General features: G+C 39.5%; 2 protein-coding genes across 9 annotated transcripts in view; one reads left to right on the top strand and one right to left on the bottom strand.

Annotated features, from left to right (window-relative positions):
• The window catches only part of GFM2 (GTP dependent ribosome recycling factor mitochondrial 2), a 45645-nt gene extending 33628 nt beyond the window's left edge, over positions 1-12017 (top strand). For all 5 annotated transcript variants that reach the window (XM_067730993.1, XM_067730995.1, XM_067730996.1 and 2 more), the window contains 4 exons: positions 5155-5334; positions 6726-6841; positions 10921-11103; positions 11550-12017. In XM_067730993.1, the coding sequence (XP_067587094.1) occupies positions 5155-5334; positions 6726-6841; positions 10921-11103; positions 11550-11678 (608 nt within the window). In that variant the 3' untranslated portion in view covers positions 11679-12017. The remainder of the gene's footprint in view (positions 1-5154; positions 5335-6725; positions 6842-10920; positions 11104-11549) is intronic.
• HEXB (hexosaminidase subunit beta) overlaps positions 1-19426 on the bottom strand; it is a 54950-nt gene that overhangs the window by 448 nt on the left and 35076 nt on the right. For 2 of the 4 annotated variants that reach the window (XM_067731006.1, XM_067731009.1), the window contains 8 exons: positions 18370-18499; positions 16806-16986; positions 16031-16117; positions 14686-14758; positions 13726-13900; positions 12702-12792; positions 12445-12549; positions 11986-12154 (listed from right to left, as the gene is read on the bottom strand). In XM_067731006.1, the coding sequence (XP_067587107.1) occupies positions 12097-12154; positions 12445-12549; positions 12702-12792; positions 13726-13900; positions 14686-14758; positions 16031-16117; positions 16806-16986; positions 18370-18499 (900 nt within the window). In that variant the 3' untranslated portion in view covers positions 11986-12096. Of the gene's footprint in view, positions 1-8371; positions 9429-11985; positions 12155-12444; positions 12550-12701; positions 12793-13725; positions 13901-14685; positions 14759-16030; positions 16118-16805; positions 16987-18369; positions 18500-19426 lie in introns of those variants that run through there. The other 2 variants (XM_067731007.1, XM_067731008.1) reach the window with 2 other exon arrangements.

Here is a 19426-nt window from a genome sequence, read left to right as displayed (position 1 = left end):
AAGGCAGCAGGAACAATAAACATCATAGGCAGACCAGCAAAGGCTTCTGATACTAGAATTATCATATGCTGAGTATAAAATAAGTATTAGTTTTGAAGAAATAAGAAAGGGGATAGAAAGTATTAGTAAGAAATAGGAGACTATCAAAAATAAGCAAGCAACAGAACATCATGTTATCTGAGAAAGAAAGGAAATACTCAAAAAAATAATGGGGATGTGTCATAAGGACACAGGAACCAACCCGAAGAGGCTCCACTGGCTAAATCTGGGTTAATTTGAACTCCAAAATAATTACGAACAATAATCATAGACCACTGAGAAAAAGTTGGAACTCATGAGTCCATACTGATGATAGATCAACAAGAAGAGACTCTTCTTCCTTACACTGAAGTGCCAAATGCTGACTGTTAGATGTTGAGGAGGAGGGCTGGAATAAGAAATCGTCATCTTGTAATATGGTGAATGCTTAATATTGAGTACATTGTTGAGCAGCATATTTGCATGGTCTTCAAGTGTCTCGCTCTAGATTGCTTATTAGTTACAAGGTGAAAACTAGTAACCAGATGCTGCAGCAATCAGACCACACCCTGACTGGACAGTCAGATCACTAATGATCACGTCACTGAGGAGGAGCAGATTACATTTGTGTACATCTAGAAAATTATCAAAATGTACAGACATTAAAAAAGACCTAAGTTAAATGGAAAACCATTCATAGATAAGAAGACTAAATACCATGAACATACCAGTTCTACCCAAAGAACTGTATCAGACATTAATACTTATTATAAAGCCATAGTCATTATGACACAAATCAAGCTAAGAATAGACAAATATACCAGTGGAACAAACCAGAAAGCCTAGAAACAGACTCATATCTATGTGGAAATTGGATTTACATCAGTGATATTGCAGCTCAGTGAGAAGGGGTGGACTGATATTCAATAAAGGGGCCTGGGATAATTATTCATTTGGAAAAAGATTTAGATTCATACCTCATACTGTATACAAAAGTCAATTCCAGGTGAATTTAAAAGCCTAAATATGAAAGAAGAGTTGGAAATCTCTCTTTGAGCACAAAAGAATAAAGAGAATAAATGCTAATATATGCAAAAAAGAAAAAAGAAAGAAAACCCCAAAACTTTATGAAAGGGAAACCTTCGAATTTTTGGAAGACAATATAGAATTGTTTTACTAACCAGATAAGGTTGAAACTATGAACTAAAAGATTACTAAAGTTGATATTATTGAAATTAAGAATTTATTCAAATATACTATAAAGAAAGCAAAAAGACAAGCCAAAAGCTGAGAGAAGATATTTGCCTCATATAAAACTGACAGATCAGTATCCAGAATATATATAAAGAACTTCAAAAGATCATTAAAAACATGACAACCAACCAAGTAGAAAAGTGAGCAAAAAAGATTGAACAGACATTTCACAAAAGAGGATACCCCAAAGGCCTGTGAAAATAAAAGATTCTCAGTCTCAGTAATGATTAGGATCATGCAAGTTAAAAGGACAAGATGGCATTTTATACCAACAAAATTGGCAAGAATGCAAATCTGACAATGCCAAGTGTTGGTGAGATGTTTATGGAAAGTTGCAATGGAAAGTTTTACAAAAACTTCTGGTGGGAGTGTAAATTATATAACCACTATGAAAACAGTTTGGCAACTTTCTTATGAAGTTGACAATGTGCAGACCTTACTACTCAGCAGTTTCACTAGTAGGTATATGCCCTAGAGAAAATCTTACACATGTACATTGAGAGACAGATACAAGAACCTTCATAATAGCATTGTAATAAAACAAAACTTTAGGTGAAAAATATCCAAATATTTGTGGACATAGTGGATAAATTGTACTCTGTTCATATAACAGAATACTATATAACAGTGAAAAAGAATGTACTACATCACCAGGTGTCAGTCCAGATGACGCACAAATGTGAAGCAGAAAAAAGCAAGTTGCTGAATACATGCAGTATAATAACATATTCAAAACAAAGCAGAAGTAAACTATATTGTTTAGGGATACCTGCATCTGTGATACAACTCTAAAGAAAATCATATGAATGTTTAAATACAACATCATGATAGTGGTTGTTTCTTCAGAAGGCTTCTAGGTTACTGGTAATGTTCTGTTTCTTGTAGTAGTATTAGGTTTCATGAATGTTCATTTTGTTTTTAGGTTATGAATGTTCATTTTGGTTTTAGGTTATGCATGTATTTTTAAGTATAAAATATTTCATAATATAAAAGTTAGTTTTATATTTCATAATATAAAAGGAATTATGAAGAGGAATTATAGAGCATAATTAGTTCTTAGTTTTGAACTTGGGCCATGAGTCACTGTGTTCCATGGTCACTCACATAAATACAGCATAGTTTTGTCTTAGTAAAATCTTGGAGATTGGTGATGTTGCCGAAAGCTCAACTTCTCTGTATACTGGTGCCAAATCAAATCTCAGAGACACAGTTTTGGGTGAAGTAGAAAAGGATAGCCTTATTACTTTGCCAGGCAAAGGGGGACACAGCAGGCTTCTGCCTCGAAAAACTGTCTCCCAACCTGGGAGGATTTGATGAGGGTTTTGTAACAGTGGTTCAAAGGTGGGGTCTCTGACAACATCAGGGTGTACACAGGGCTTTCACTCCCTTCATCTCATCTCAGGTGGTCTCCTAATCTTGAGGAGCTTCTCTGGTCCCTTTAATCTTGCCTCAGGTGGTTTCTTGGCTGCTTCCTCCCTTGATTAGCAACTGTTCGAATCTGCCCTTTGGAACTAAGGAAAGTTATGGAGGCTGGAGTCTTGCCTTCAAGAAATGGGGGACAAAAGGGCCTCCATGCCTCGGAGCCCCACAGGGCCCCACTCGGTTTCACTGACAGCTATTGGTTGTTAGCTAATGAGGGAGTCTATTTTCATTTTTACAAATAGATAACTAGTTTTGGGGGAAGAATCATAAACATTAAATGTTGGGCTGGCCAAAAAGTTCATTCGGGGAACTTCCCTGGTGGTGAAAGCGGATAAGACTCTGTACTCCCAATGCAGGGGACCCAGGTTTGATCCCTGGTCAGGGAGCTAGATCCCACGTGCATGCCACAACTAAGAGTTTGCATGCCACAACTAAGGAACTGGTGAGCCGCAGCTAAGGAGCCTGCCTGCCACAACTAAGGCCCAGTGCAACCAAATAAATATTAAAAAAAAAAAAAAGTTCGTTGGGTTTTTTCCATACCAGCTTATGGAAAAACCCAAACGAACTTTTTGGCCAAACCCAATACATAAAATATTGCTGGAAGAGTGTATGAAATTTAAGTTTGTTGGTTGGCAGGGTGAAGCCTTTTAATTTTCATTAGATAACCGTTTGTACTGTTTTACTTTTAAATAAAAATTTTTTATTTAGAAGAATATCAGTCACATAAGAAATGTTTAAAAGTGTAATCTGCATAACAAAATTTGTGCGATCACCTGCCTCAACACACCCTAACACTGAAGTAATTTTTGTTTTTTTTTTTAATTTTTTGGCTGTGCTAGGTCTTCATTGCTGCACCCGGGCTTTCTCTAGTTGTGGCAAGCAGGGGCTACTCTTCGTTGTGGTGCACAGGCTTCTCATTGCAGTGGCTTCTCTTGTTGTGGAACACGGGCTCTAGGCATGCAAGCTTCAGTAGTTGCAGCACGTGGGCTCAGTAGTTGAGGCACATGGGCCCTAGAATGCAAGGGCTTCAGTAGTTGTGGAGCATGGGCTCAGTAGTTATGGCTCACGGGCTCTAGAGTGCAGGCTCAGTAGTTGTGGCACACAGGCTTAGTGCTCCACGGCATGTAGGATCTTCCCAGACTATGGATCGAACCCGTGTCCCATGTTGGCAGGTAGATTCTTTTTTTTTTTTTAACATCTTTATTGGAGTATAATTGCTTTACAATGGCATGTTAGTTTCTGCTTTAAAACAAAGTGAATCAGCTATACATATACATATACCCCCATATCTCCTCCCTCTTGCATCTCCCTCCCACTCTCCCTATCCCAACCCTCTAGGTGGTCACAAAGCACTGAGCTAATCTCCCTGTGCTATGCGCTGCTTCCCACTAGCTATCTGTTTTACATTTGGTAGTGCATATATGTCAGTGCTACTGTCTCCCTTCGTCCCACCTTACCCTTCCCCCTCCCCGTGTCCTCAAGTCCATTCTCTATGTCTGCGTCTTTATTCCTCTCCTGCCTCTAGGTTCTTCAGAACCATTTTATTTTTTTTAGATTCCATATATATGTGTTAGCATACGGTATTTGTTTTTCTCTTTCTGACTTACTTCACTCTGTATGACAGACTCTAGGTCCATCCACCTCACTACAAATAACTCAATTGCATTTCTTTCTATGGCTAGTAATATTCCATTGTATATATGTGGGCAGGCAGATTTTTAACCACTGCACCACCAGAGAAGTCCTAAAGCAATATTAATAGGTGATTCAGAGCAGGTTTTTTTTTTTTTTTTTTTTTTTGGCGGTACACGGGCCTCTCACTGTTGTGGCCTCTCCCGTTGTGGAGCACAGGCTCCAGACGCGCAGGCCCAGCGACCATGGCTCATGGGCCCAGCCGCTCTGTGGCATGTGGGATCCTCGCAGACCGGGACACGAACCCATGTCTCCTGCATCGGCAGGCAGACTCAACCACTGTGCCACCAGGGAAGCCCCAGAGCAGGTTTTTAATGTTGGTAAACACAGAAGCAGATGCTTCCTTTTTTTTTTTTAATTTATTTATTTTTTGCTGCATCTGGTCTTAGTTGCGGCACGCCGGGATATTTTGTTGTGGCATGCGGGCTCCAGAGTGTGTGGGCTCTGTAGTTGCAGCACATGGGCTTGGGTTTAGTTGCCCCAACACACGTGGGATCTTAGTTCCCCGACCAAGGATCGAACACGCATCCCCTGCATTGGAAGGTGGATTCTTAACCACTGGACAACCAGGAAAGTCCCAGCAGATGCTTTCTTGGTAGAACTGTTTACTCTGACATTTTTATACTGTATTTAGTGTCATTGTTGATATTTTCTTCCGCTTTACCTTCCATGAAACCTTGAACTTGCTGATTGTAATTTTGCCAGTTGTGGTACCTTGACATCTTTCTGGAACAAATCTCTGAGGTACTATATTCGATTTGTTTACAGATACCTTAGATAGAACTTTAGGAGACAGACGGCATCTTGTGACTGTAGAACTGGAAGCAAAATCACTGGAAACATCATCTCTTCTGCCAGTCATCGAGTATGCAGCAAGTGTTGCCAAAGACCTTTCTCAGGCCTCACGAGAGGCCATTGAAAATGGCCTTCACAGTGCGTGCCTCCAAGGTAAGGTACTCCAATCAGAGTACGCATTAGTATCACACTCAACGATTTAATCCCTCCTGATATTAGAAATTGTTTCATTCTTCTCTTCTAACTTTGATGGTGTTTTCTCCCTATCTCTTCCCATCACGCATATGTCATACCTTTATAGTTGTCCCACAGCCTTGGATATTGTTGTTTTTTTTTTTTCCAGTCTTTTGTTCACTTTGCTTTTCAGTTTTGGAGGTTTCTACTGATATATTTTCTAACTCAGACTGTTTGCTCAGCTGTGTCCCATCTAAGACCATCAGTGGGCTTCTTCCTTTCTGTTACAGTGTTTTTCATCTGAAGCATTTCTTTTTGGTTCTTTCTTAGGACTTCTGTCTCTCTGCTGTCATGCCCATCTGTTCTTGCATGCCCTTTACTTTACCTATTTAAGCCCTGAGCATATTAGTCATAGTTGTTTATATTCTTAGTCTGATCATTCAGTGTCCCTGCCACATCTGGTTCTGATGCTTGCTCTCTGTATTCAAATTCAAATTGTGCTTTTTGCCTTTCAATATGCCTTATAAGTTTTTCTTTTTTTCTTTTATTTTTTATGTAGCAGGTTCTTATTAGTTATCTGTTTTATACATATTAGTGCATATATGTCAATCCCAATCTCCCAATTCATCCCATAATTTTTTCTTGATAGCCAGAAGTGAGGTACTGGGTAAGGGACTGCTATAAACCGGCCTTTAGTAATGTGGTGGTGAGGTAAAGGGGAGGGGAAGCATCTGTAGTCCCAAGATTAGGTCTGTCTTCTAGTCAGCCTGTGCCTTTGGACTCGGAGCTGCACAAGTGTTTCTCAGTTTTTTTCACCCCCCTTAGGTGGGACAGGATGGCTAGAGTAGACTGGATTGGGTACTTCCCTCAAGTCCGTTAGTCTCTGATTTTGCTCTAATTAACTAGTTTCCCGTGAGGGCAGGCCTTGTTAAGAATAGAGTGCCTTGGAGTATTTCAGAATGGATTCTTTTCCCCTCCCCCTGAATCTCTGATATTTACTGTGAGAACCTGCTTGAGCTCACAGAATTATGCCCCTCTCCATCCCCAAGACTGGGCCCCCCTGGAGTTTTTAACTCTGACTTGGCCACACTGAGCCTCAAGCAGTTCATCAATTACAGATCAGGTGTGACTGCCCGCACTCACCTGTCTCCCCAGTCTTGGGGACAGTGGTTTGCCCTTTGTCCTCCCATCTCTTACCAATTCAATAAGAATTGTTGCTTTTTACTTATTATTTACAACAAAGTGATGACTTCAAAGCTCCTTTACATGCAGAACTGGAAACTAGAAGTTCTCTGCCTATCTCTTTACACATTTCATTTACCCCTCACTGTAATACTGAGTCCTAATAAAATCTTTTCCCCCTTACCTAGGACCATTGCTTGGATCCCCAGTTCAAGATGTAGCAATTACTTTACATTCATTGGTAATTCATCCCGGTACCTCCACAGCTATGATTTCTGCCTGTGTCTCAAGATGCCTACAAAAGGTATAGAAGTGTCCTAATCCTTTTTGCTTTAAGGTGACTCTCTGGACAGTAGTAAACCACTAGTCCACAGACAGCTGTGCTCGCAGTGCCTGACCTTGTGTCTTTGTATCCTGAGCCTTATAGTCAAGAGTTTTTACCATGGAGAATCTTTGATTTCTTAATCATCAGGGTTTTATTCAAAAGAGGATCTAAGAAATTACTGTTTGACACAGATAGTTATTAAATATCCTCTGATTTTGGCAAAGAGGCAAGTTTTTTTAAGTGGTGTCTCTGCTTTCCCCATCCCAGATACACAGCCATAAGAGGCAAGCTTGGTAGATTTGAGTAAAAGACATATCTGGGGTCAGCTTGGCCCGAAATGGATTATAATCTAAAGGACATTGAAGGTCTAATATTGGTTCCAATGTTGGAGTTCATGTTTGTTCTAATAAGATTAATCAAGGATCACTGAAATCAGATAAGTCCTGTTGAATAACAGATCAAATAAGCATTTTTCCTTCTCAGAGCATAAAGCAGTCTGGTCTTCTGTGTTTACCTGGGGATATGTCCTTGAGTGCCTTGCCCCAGTAATCTACCAGAGCTGGATGAACCCCCAAGGGCCTTAGTGTGCTGAATGCTGATTCCATGCATTCTTCTCAGTATGGGAATACTATAGTTTTGTTGGTGACTGATTTTGCATTAAAACGCTTGCCTTTATAATCATTTTCTAATGTTTTGGACTGTGGTTGAGACCTGATTTTCTGTAGTCTTATTTGAATCCATAATTATAAAGTTAAATACCCTAAGCCCCTGACTTAGGAAGGCTGAACTTTAATGGCTCCTTCAGATAAGTTCAAATTCATACTTCTTAAAAAGTTTTTGAAAACAAAAAGTTTTTGATTAAAAAGAAAAAACACTACACTTTCAAAAATAAAATTGTTTAAATATTGTTTGCCTAAGCATATAGTTAGAAATATTACCTGTAAAGTGGTCATGATTAAATTGTTGAGAACATTTACCTTCCAGTAATTCTTAGTTTTTCCTGATATTGGTTTTAGTTTTGAAATAATGGTAACCTGAAAGATGATACGTTTCTAAATTAACCCCAAGCTCCAGTATATGGACAAGATCATAGTAGAGAACAAGAATTAACTTTATGGGGCTTACACTTAACCTTTTGTTTTAATTCATTACTTTAAATACTACTAATGGAAATACTGTGGCCCTTGTTAAACTTCATCTAGTGGGGAAGCTCCTTGTCTCTGCTATGAGAAGTCAATGACGCTTCATATATTTATTGAGCCACTGGTGGTGTGCTTATAGTGCACCAGGCACTGAGAGGGGCACAAATTAAGATACATACATTTTTCTTGACCTAAAGGAGCTTATGATTTAGAAGGGAAATAAATAGCCAAATAGCCAGAATATTAGAATGGACTGAGATCCATGAAAGCTGAGACGTGGGGAATTGGGGCAGGGTTCTTGGAAAGAAGTTTATGTTGCCGAAACTCAGCCTCTTCACCGGTGCCGAACAGAAACGCGGAGACAGGGTTTTGGGTGAAGTAGAAGAGAGTAGCTTTTATTGCTTTGCCAGGCAAAGGGGGCCACAGAGGGCTAACGCCCTCAAGACTGTGTGATCCACCCTGGAGGGGTTATGAGGAGTTTTACAGTGTTCAAGGAGCAGGGGTGTGATCAGCTCGTGGACAATTCTGGGATTGGTTGGCATCAAGGTGAAGTTTCAAGCATCATCAATCAGCCTTCTGGTTTCAACCAGTCTAGGGTCTATGTGCTTGTGGTCAGCAGTTTTCCTCTGGCAGGGGTCTGCTTCCTGTACAAACAACTTAGGAATGTGTGTCAGGCCTTTATATCTTTCAGGGGACTGGGAGTTCGGTGATTCTGCCATGCGGCAGCATTACAGTCTAAATTGTTACCAGTTCCCTAGCCCAACAGCTGTTCTTTGTTTCTGCATCTTCACATTTCCCAATCATTAACTCGAGTCAGCATTTTATTTCAAAACACAACAGGGGCTTGTACATGGTTTCATTAATTGTTGAGCTGTGATGTTTTGGAAGATTTGGGCACAGTGGGCAGCATTCCAGACAAGGGGAGATTAAAGAAGGCAGGGCCAGGCTTTAGAGAAACCTTTAAAAACTACATCTAGAAGTTTGAGATTTGTTTTGAGAACAGTGGTGAGTAATTTAAAGTTTTTGAAGAGAGTATAATCCTTAGAATACAGAAGGGACTGGAGTCTAGGACAGGGAATGGACTAGGTCTGAACCAGGATACCAGCAACAGGAGTGGAAATCTTACAGCTTACTTGTGGAAAAAGGGAAATCAAAGATGCGTGTCCTGGGGAACTGAAGAGTAGTGATGCCATCAACAGAAAGAGGAAAAAGCAGACAGGAGTGTTTGGAAAAGAAAATGATGAGTTCCGTTTGGGGCATATTGGGTTGCTATAAGATATTTAGACACTATCCCAGAGCAGACCAGTGGAGTACAAGGCTGGAGCACTCAGACCATGGCTTGGATAAAGTTTAGAATTTTTGAGGAAGCTACGTAGAAGCTGTTCTTGATGCTCTGTAACTAGGCAGTGTTGCCAAGGAAAAGGCTGTGAAAAGAAAAGAGGACTAAGGACAGACCCACAAGCACAGTACTTCCTGTTCAGTTACATAGAACTCAGTCCTTTCCTTAGTTGTAGCATTTTTTTCTCTTTAATTTTTAACCTTTTCCCACTCCATTATGTTGTTCTAAAAGACATTGCGTGAAGTGGCACAAAGCTTTTGGTAAGAATTGCAAAAATACAGAGGATATATTTAGTTGTTTGCTGTTGACTCATTATTTTTTAGTAATGTTTTCATTCAAGGACTATTACTTTTTCTATAGTTGAGTTGTTTCGGTTGATAGTGATTTTAAAGGCTTAATCTGCTGTGAAGAACTGAGATTATGTTTTTACTCTATATGTGTGCTATGTTTTTTGAAATTTCTGTGATAAAGAGAATATACTGCTGGCCATTTTTCATGATCGTGAAAGTAGGGGAGGCAGGGGTGGGGGGGAGGGAGGAGGTGGTGAGGTATCGGGGACAGAAGAGCATTACTTGACAATATAGGCGAAGATACTGCCTGGTCCTAAGTGAGTGGTGGCAGGTGAGCAGAGAGAGGACCAGCCATAGCCAAATAAAGGTGAGGGGTACATTCCAGAGCCCTGGCTCTTCTATCTGGTTTCCGCTGCTAAGTCTAAGTTTACTACAACTGAGGAAGTTGTAATAAAGACCAAAGCACACTGCTCATCCCACCTGACAACCAAACAAAGGCTTAGAATTTATAGGAAATTGTTATTTTTTAACTCTGGCAGGCTGGAGAAGTAAGTGAGTTAGCTTTTAAAATCAAACCCATCAATAGTTAGGGTGCTCACAAACGCCCTCCAAAATTCGTTTAGCAATTGGCCTGATGGAATGATGCTCTAAAGACAGCGTCTGACTAGGGGACCCCAGTAAGTCTTTATACCTCTGCTTTCGTCCACTTCCTATTTGCCCTATGCTGTTTTAGCTTTTTATAGTTTCCGTGCTCTTTCCTTTCCACGTGCTTATTCTTCTTGGCCTTTGTTATCTGTTCAGAATTTTAGATTTCAGTCTGTTTCAAATAGAAGAGAATGTGTTTCTACTAACTTACTGTGTTTTTAGCTCTCTCCTTTATTTCCCTCCTGCTTGCCTTGACTTGTAGCATGGACTATAACTATAGGTATCAAAAACAAAAGAAGAGGTTTAAATATGAAGAAATAAGTCTTTGAAGGGGGAAAACCATTTTGTTTCCCTCTGTCTCTGGGCACATGTTCACAGGTACTCTACATAATGAGATTTTGCCAAGCATTCCCTTGCAACACACCATACAAGAGGTCTCGGACATGCTACTGTCATGCATGTACAAGCAAATATTGAAATTTTGGACTTCTTATAGAGTGTTAAAGCAGGCTTATGTCTTTTTGCTAGAGGCTCTAGGCTAAGATTATGAACAGTATTTAAATTTTTATGAGTCTTCCCTTCATAACAGAAATTTGCTCTGCAGTTTAAGGAAGAGGAGTTAATATTCTTTCATTTCTTTAGGCTCTGAAGAAAGCTGATAAGCAAATTTTGGAGCCCCTGATGAATCTTGAGGTTACAGTGACTAGAGATTACCTCAGTCCTGTCCTAGCAGATCTAGCACAAAGAAGAGGGAACATTCAGGAAATCCAGACTCGTCAGGACAACAAAGTTGTTATTGGATTTGTTCCCTTAGCAGAAATTATGGTAGGTACTTTGTGACTAAATGTACACATACTTTATGTAAATTGCTGGAGAAATCCAGGGGATTATGGCAGCATGGGGGCAGGAGGGGTATCCCTTTCCACTCCTCTACAGAGGTTGAGGTGTGCTGTACCAAAATGTGTCACCAGCCACCAGCCTGAATGACCATTTTTCCATCCCAAGCACTTATCTTACTTCTGTTGCCAGCTTTGAGGCAAGTTTCATTCTCCTCCCCACCAGCCTCTCCTGCTAGGACAGGCACCTGAGTGCCAGCAGAGCCTTTTTTACCATTTGGGACCAAGGAATACTTCTGAAGCATACCCACACTACTGGTTTTCTGTCATCCACGATACTTACCAAATTTTTCCTGATAATGGTCAAAGGTTCTGCAGGAAGAGACTTGAGGCTTAACTTTGCAGAGATAACTGACTTAAAATTATTTTAATTAGGGTTATTCAACTGTGCTTCGAACGTTAACATCAGGCTCAGCTACCTTTGCCTTAGAGCTGTCTAATTATCAAGCCATGAATCCTCAAGACCAAAGTACACTGCTCAGCCAGAGAAGTGGCTCGTCCTAAGTCCTTGGAGAGAAACTCAGGAGTACCTACCTACTTCATTTTCCGTAAGAACAACTGAAAAGGTAGAACGTGAAACAGTGGCACTTGGTGCTGCCCATTCTATTTTATAGAATGAGAAACGTGCTTTGATGTTGAAGGTTAATGCACCTGAATTGTATTGTGTATCTATTACTGTCGGTAGTCAAGATTCAGTCTTTTGGAATATACTGAGTGATAGATATCACGAGGTTTTTGGTTGGCTGATTTTAAGCTGCGCTCACAGGAAAGATGTCAGTCTTCTATGTATAACGTATAAATAAGATGGAGGTTCAATCAATAAAAAGATTTTATTCAAAAACATGATTTTTAAAATCAAGCTGATCGTGGTACAGATGACTGTGGGCATTTTCCCCTATTTTTCTTTTGTTTCAGTTCATTTTTACATTCTGTCCTCGTCACAATATCCAGTAAAGACAGGTTCTGCAGCTATTCCTCGTCTGTACGACAGGTAAAGTACAAACAAAAGATGTTTTAGATTGATATAACTCATCTCCATCTTAAGGAACTTAACAGCTCAAATCAGAATCATTAAACCATACCACTAATTATTGAAAAAAGAGATTCATAATGGAGTTCTAAGTTACAGCAAAATTTAATATATCTATAAAACAGTTTAAAGTCCAAGCATATCTTCTCCTTATAGGTACTGGAAATAGTTCCCAATTCCTCCTAATTAAATCACAGCCTCTTAGGTGACATACATTTTTTAAAAATAAACCTGTCTTACCTGAGCATTCTGCAGCGGTGAACTGTTAGTCTCCTGTAGGCATCCTCTAGGCCTCTGACGTCTTTGTGACTCCAGAGTCTCTCACCAACAGCACTTGCTCGAGGCCTAAAATTTAAACCACATGTGCCCCAATGTACTTTTCTATTTTCTTAAATAAGCAAACCACATGCTTGGGGAAGTTCCTAGTGGTTTCCAACTTGGGTACAGAAGGAAAACTCAGGCACCTTAATTCAAATGTTATCACTTAAATTCCATACCATAATCTTGGAGTAAGGTTAGTTGCATCCACATACTCTCCCCATAGACAAGCTTCTCCACCAATGACAAGTTTTTTCTGTTCCTGAGACCCTAGATTAAAATCATTGATGTAAGTTAGGTAGTTGCAACTTGAGGCCTATATACAGAGGCAATGCTGATTTCTATTGTTATCTTAGAGCAGCATTTCTCTCCTGTTAATCAGGACCTTGGGAGATGTTCATGGCTGTGGCACAAAAAAAGGTGGCCAACTTTATTGCCATGGCTGACCCCATGGTTCACACAGTATTTGTTAGCATATGTTAACTAATGTAGTAGTTAGGCAGTCTGGTAGTAAAGATACCATTTTATTATTAAAGAGACTATCTATAGTAATTATGACTTTTTGATTCTCAGAAAATGCTTTTTAGAGATTTTTAGAGAAACAGTTATGTCAATTCCTAATAGACCTACAGTTTTGAAACTCTTTTAAACAGCAAAATACTATTCCTCAAAGGAAATTTTATATTAAAGTCTGGTGTACAAAAATGGACAAAGTAGAACTGTTTTTAATGAAGGGGGTTTGAGAGTCTGAAGCCCCACCACTCAGACATGCCCACCCCCAAGGATGCCTCCTCCTCAGAACCTGGAAGCCACTGAACAGGACGGGATCCCTGCTTAGGTGTCTTGCATTGGAGAGGCAGCTCAGAGTAGGAGATACAAGGTTAATGCAGTCAGGCATCTTTAAATGCATAGTGATAACATGTCTTAATGCAGTCAGGCATCTTTAAATGCATAGTGATAACAAGTCTTATCAGTGAAAATGGAGAGCAAAATATAAGGGAATCTACTTTGAAGTTCTTTCATTTAGGGAAGAATGTGGTTTCTTTCATATTGTAGTTGATCTGTTTAAGTACACACAAACAAAATCAAGGGTCAAACATAAAAGGGAGGATAGTTGGTAGATGCTACCTAGGTAAGGATTCCCTGGAGGGAGGGTAGGGAAAAAAACCTAACAAATCAAGTAACGATGGTTGCTTCACTTACCCTCAAAACTAAGAGGGTCCACGGCATAGTATTTTTTCCAGTCTTGTCCATAACTGATCCAGTCTAAGTACCAAGGAGCAGAAAGGATCACAGGGAAGCCAGCTTCTGTAACTTTACTTTGTTCCTGAGTATAGTCCTCCACTTTCCACACTTGAATTACTGTGCCTGGCGTGAGCTATTAAAGTCACAAATCACAATATATATTATTAGGTCTCGCAACTACAGTAGATGAAATTAAGTCCAAGGCACTGTAGCGAAGAAAATAACTTTTAAGATCCTTGAAAAAAGCAGCATTTTCTTTTTTCCCCTTTCTCCTTAGAATTAATAGCAAATGCTATTTGTTGTAGGGACTTAGAAGTTTCATCAACCTTAAGGTTGGATATTTAACCTTTGTCTACATATGATACCATATAGGTGCAATGAATTAAAGGTTTTCATCCCATTTCTACCACACTATTGTACTTACTTTGGAACTCTGAGGATGCCACCAACCCTTCTGGAAAGATAATACTAGTATCTGGACTTGCAAATTCTCAGTTGCCCCCAAAGGAAAATAAAGAATTCTGAGTATGTCAGAGAGAAACGCCATTTAAAATAAAAAGTGTACATTGACAATTTTACTTAAAACTCTCTTAACAGCAGTAAAGACTTATTTATCTGTTTGTTCTGCCCTTCTGAATAAAGGAACGGTCTTCAGAGTACTTCAATTTGTGATTAAAAATGAGATGGCGGGGGAGGAGGGGAGATGGGGGAGACGAGGAGGTGGCGGCGCTGAAGAATGAAGTAAATGGAAGAAATCAGATCAGTACCATTATCATTGGTCTCAGTGTTACAGCTCAAATGGAAAGGTAAACTCGTTTCCCCAGCATTACAGGGAAGCTTCATTAGGGTTCCTTCCATCCAAGGAAGTATTAAGTCTCTCATATTATCAAAACCAAATGCAGTCTTAATACTTCTCACCTTGCCTGCATCATCAAAAACTTCTTGCCAGACTATGGAGCTCTTGTTTATGGCTGAAATCATATCCAAAACCCTACCATTGAAAAAAATTACAGTTATTTCAGATCACAAGCTTACCAATATGTGTAAAGAATGCACATTTTTATCCCAAGAACTCCCAACACTGAGAGGTGCCTCTCAGTATAGCACAGCTTTACAGCAGAACTAGCTAAAGCTGGGTGGTGACCCATGTGGTTCCTTCTTTCTAGCACGTGGCTCAGAACCTGACACAGCAGAGGGGTTCAACAGTCAACTGCAGAATGAATGAGCTAAGTATACCCCAAAGAAAGGAAGATGGGACAACTCCTAGGGAAGTGTATAAACAGCAACCTTTGTAATTTCATGGGTATCTTAGAATAAAAGAAACTAGCCTGTGACATCACCTAAATAACTTCCAACAGTGTTGACAATCAACTCACAAATATTTCCTGATGTTCAGACAATGGCAGGTGCTCTGCAGGATAAAAAAATTAGCCTGTATCACACAAAAAGCTGAACAGAAAAAGGCTAGAATCTGGGCTTGCTCAATGCAGGAGTTGGCAAGCTATAACCTGCAGCCTATTTTTGTATGGCTCTTGAGCTGAGAATGGTTTTTACACTTGTAAAGCATTGTTTAAAAAAATAAGAGTATGCACAAAAAAAAAAAGTATGCAACCACATGTGCCCGACGAAATCTCTCATATTTACTGTCTGGCCCTTCAGAGAACAAGTTTACTGCTCCCTAGCATAGAGCAGCACTGTCTGCTAAAGCTTGATGCAGTGATGGAAATGTTCTATATAGGCACTTTCCAGCATGGTAGCCACTAGCCTCATCTAGCTGTTGAACACCTGAAATGTGGCTAATGTGACTGAGGAACTGAATTTTTAATTTTCTTCAATTCTAATTTAAATACAAACAGCCACATGTGGCTGTGGCTACCACACGAGACAGCACAGATATAAAGTAAAAGAAATGCTCCGGCGTTGACAAAAGGGACTGAATTCCAGGGGATGGATGGTGACGAAGACTTTGCAGGGCAGCCAGGGCTCTGAGCTGAGTTCTTAGAACAGATGACTGTTATCCTGTGTTTCAACAGTTACTGCAAAAGGATCAGAGTCACCATGTTATTGATTTAAAGAAAATAGTGGCTATTGCTCCCTCCTTTATGATTTTTCATCTATATTTTGTGTAACAAAGAATATAACGTCTATACTTTGGCAAGGAGTGGAGAGAAAATGAAAAATAAAGTAGTACTAAATAACAGCTTAAGCTTTTACAAAAGGCATTGATGAAATAAAAACAGAAGTAGGCTTTAAAGTAACTTACGCTTGCATATAGAAAGATTCTAGTTTCTTAAAATTTCTGCCAAAGCCTTTGTCCCTCATGAAATCCTGGATTTCTGGATTGGATGCCCTTAAACAAAAAGTGATCAAAATTTCATTAAAAGTTCAATATGCCCAATCTTTTTCTTTTTTTTTTTGGCTGCATGGCACATGGAATCTTAGTTCCCCGACCAGGGATTGAACCCACGCACCTTTCACTGGAAGCGCAGAGTCTTAACCCCTGGACTGCCAGGGAAGTCCCTGCCCAATCTTTTTAAAGCAGCATATATCCCTAACATCTTATACACATGTAAAACTATTAAATTTTGTAGAGTAAAATAAACCTAAAAATTATAAGTTATCTTAGCTTTCCAGTGCAAATAATTTTTTTCTAGAAGCCGATTTCCTAGAAAAATGGTTTTCCCTAACCTCCCGCCTCTCTCCTCCATCTGAGGCTATTTGCAAAGAGGACTTTTACTTGAAAAATCTCTCCCACTTAATCATTACCCTCTTTCACTAAAGCTATTCTTGTTCACTCTTTAGTCTTTTTTTTTAATTCCCATTTCCTTCTGCATCTTAATTCTCCTTCCTAAAAGCTTTTACATTGTCATACCACCCATATGGACATTCTGCAGAAATCCACCATCTCACGAGTTGTGTTGCCAAGTTAAAACCGTACAGAGATGTTACCCCAAATCTTCCCTTTTCATGTGGAGACCTCTACACCTACTTCAGGTACAAGTTTTTAGAAATAGGTGGGTTTTAACGAATTTTCATACCAACAATCAAAATCTACTTCATCTCCTCCCAAATGAATGAATTCATCCGGAAACACGGTACTAATTTCTTTGAAAAATTTAGACAGGAAGCTGTAAGTTGTATTCCAAATAGGGTTTATAGGTCCAAAAGCCCCAGATGGATCTTTTCCATTATAACATGGAGTCAGGAGGTCTTTCTGGCCTGGAAGGAAACACAGAGAATCTTTTCTAAAGAAGTATTTCAGTCACAAAGACACGGCTTTGCACATGATTTTATTATTTTGTTGAAGCCAAAAGAGATTTTATACAGAAAAAGATAAATGTGTTTACTAAGAGTTGTTATAATTTCTTCCAAATAAGAACTGTTTCCTGAATACTATCCCTGTACACCTCTTCTGTTTCCCTTTCCATCAGCCTCTGAGATTTTACCCATTTCAAATATTATCTCAAATATTAACGACTCCCAAATCTAAACCTTGCCCCAATCCTTTTGTCTCGAGCTTCAAACCATATTTCAAAGTCCCTGCTGGACACAATTAGATATCCTAGCTTCACTTCAAATATAATCTAACAAAAACCAAATAGTCTTCCCCAAGCTCCTTCTGTAGCTTCTCCTGATTTTCACATTCTGGTAAGCGAGTCACCATCCTCCTAATAAGTCTCTTGTCCCTCTCCTCCTGGAGTCAGTCAGTTACCCAAGTTCTATGGGTTGTATTTCCAGAATGTCTCTCAGTTCTGTATATTATTTTCCATCCCTGCTATCACCATTCTGGTCTAGGACCTTCAATCTCCTCCCCCTTCCAAATCTGTCACTTTCACATAGGATTCCCTTTAGTGTGGCTCCCATCATGTCACTCTTCTACTCTGTAACTTTCACTGGCTTCCATGTGTCCTGATGAATCCCACATTCCTCACCCAAGCCCTCTACACTACTTTTTCAGACTCATTTCCCACTGTACTCCATGTCTATTCTAATAAACTTATTGCACAATTATAAATGCTAGGTGTGGTGCTATGTGCTTTACATTCATTCTGTAATCTTCAAAAAAAAAATTACATGATAGCTACTGCTAATACTCCCATTTTAGAGATGGGAAAACTGAGGATGAGATGTTCTGACTTGCCCAAGGTCACTCAGTTTATAAACGCCAGAAGCAGGATTCAAATCCAGGCAATCTAGCTCCAGAGCCAGTTCTTAAGCACCCGACAGTACAACTACTCTCTGCTGCACTGTACTCCAGCTAAATTGCCTTTCCTGTTATTCCCTCTACCAGAAACATGAATATATTCTTTGATCTCTCAAAAGCATTTTAAGTGTTACTTCATTCATGTAATGTTTAATTCACTTATGCATTCTACTTGTTATAATCATTTCTTGTTTTCCTTTATCCCTTGTGTTTACACTTTAGGCAATGCCTAGATAGTGACTTGCTCACAACAGACACATAATAGTTACTGAATTACAACTATCAATAGTTTGCACAACCTTTGTGCAAATCACAAGAACAAAATGAGCAAACACCAAGTCATGAGATGCAGGACCTCAAATGTTCATTTTCTGCAACTCATAAAACACGCTCCTTACCTTCTCCCCAAGACTGCGTATGTCCAGGGCTATCAAATTCTGGCAAGATCCGAATCCCTCGTAATCGGGCATATTCAATCACCATACGGACATCGTTTGGAGTATAAACATGAGACGAAGAATAGCTTCCCTGTAAAAGCCATATTTCTTAAAACGTATGAACTCTTTACAGCTCTGTTTGTACTTCAGTATCTGCTGGCAGATTATTCAATTATTACAAAGTATAAAATAGTCTTATGTGATGTTGGATGACTCATTTAAATTATTTGTTTACTGTATCTTAATAAGCTCTCAGCACACTTTGGGTTAATTCCAGATTTACTGATAGGACTGTCTCTCTCTACCAGCACCTCGTTTCAGCAATGTCTACCGTCAGGCTGTTTCAACCTCATGTAACTGTATGACAAAACAGAAATGTTTGAAGTGAAAATTCTGAATACACTGCCCTTGTCAGTTTTAGAATCAAAATTCACCCATTATTACAAAGCATAGCTGTTGTCTTTCAAAGTAACTTTAATTACTGTCAGCTTTAAAAATTCCCCGAGATGCTCTGATAAGTGACCTGTTTTTTGTTTTTAAAGATTACCCTTGGTCCTACTATAGGTCCTTGAAAAATTAGAACTCAATATTGGTGGTAACTAAACATAAAGGTCCATTAAAGGTGTTACCATGGCACATTTCTCAAGGTATAAATATATAAATATAAATAAATGCTCAACTTCTAAAAAGTAGTCTTGCCCTACCCCCACCCTCAACATCAAATTTGTACTGAATCAAGACTAGATCTAACTACCAGTTTACAGTAAATACAGGAGACAGAAGAAGATATTGACACTGGGAATGCAACCAGCAAAACCCAGACTGTGGGAAACTATAGGACAAACTGAGCTTAGTTTCCTCAATGAAAATAATAAATTATAAGAAAAAAAGATGGGCAAGGATGGGCAGCTATATATAAAAGAGAACAGACAGGGCTTCCCTGGTGGCGCAGTGGTTGAGAGTCCGCCTGCCGATGCAGGGGACGCAGGTTCGTGCCCCGGTCCGGGAGGATCCCACA

The sequence above is a fragment of the Pseudorca crassidens genome, chromosome 3, assembly GCF_039906515.1.
Source record: "Pseudorca crassidens isolate mPseCra1 chromosome 3, mPseCra1.hap1, whole genome shotgun sequence".
Classification (NCBI taxonomy): Eukaryota; Metazoa; Chordata; class Mammalia; order Artiodactyla; family Delphinidae; genus Pseudorca; species Pseudorca crassidens.
Note: the sequence above shows the minus strand (reverse complement) of the source record. Positions and strands in the feature narration are given on the sequence as shown.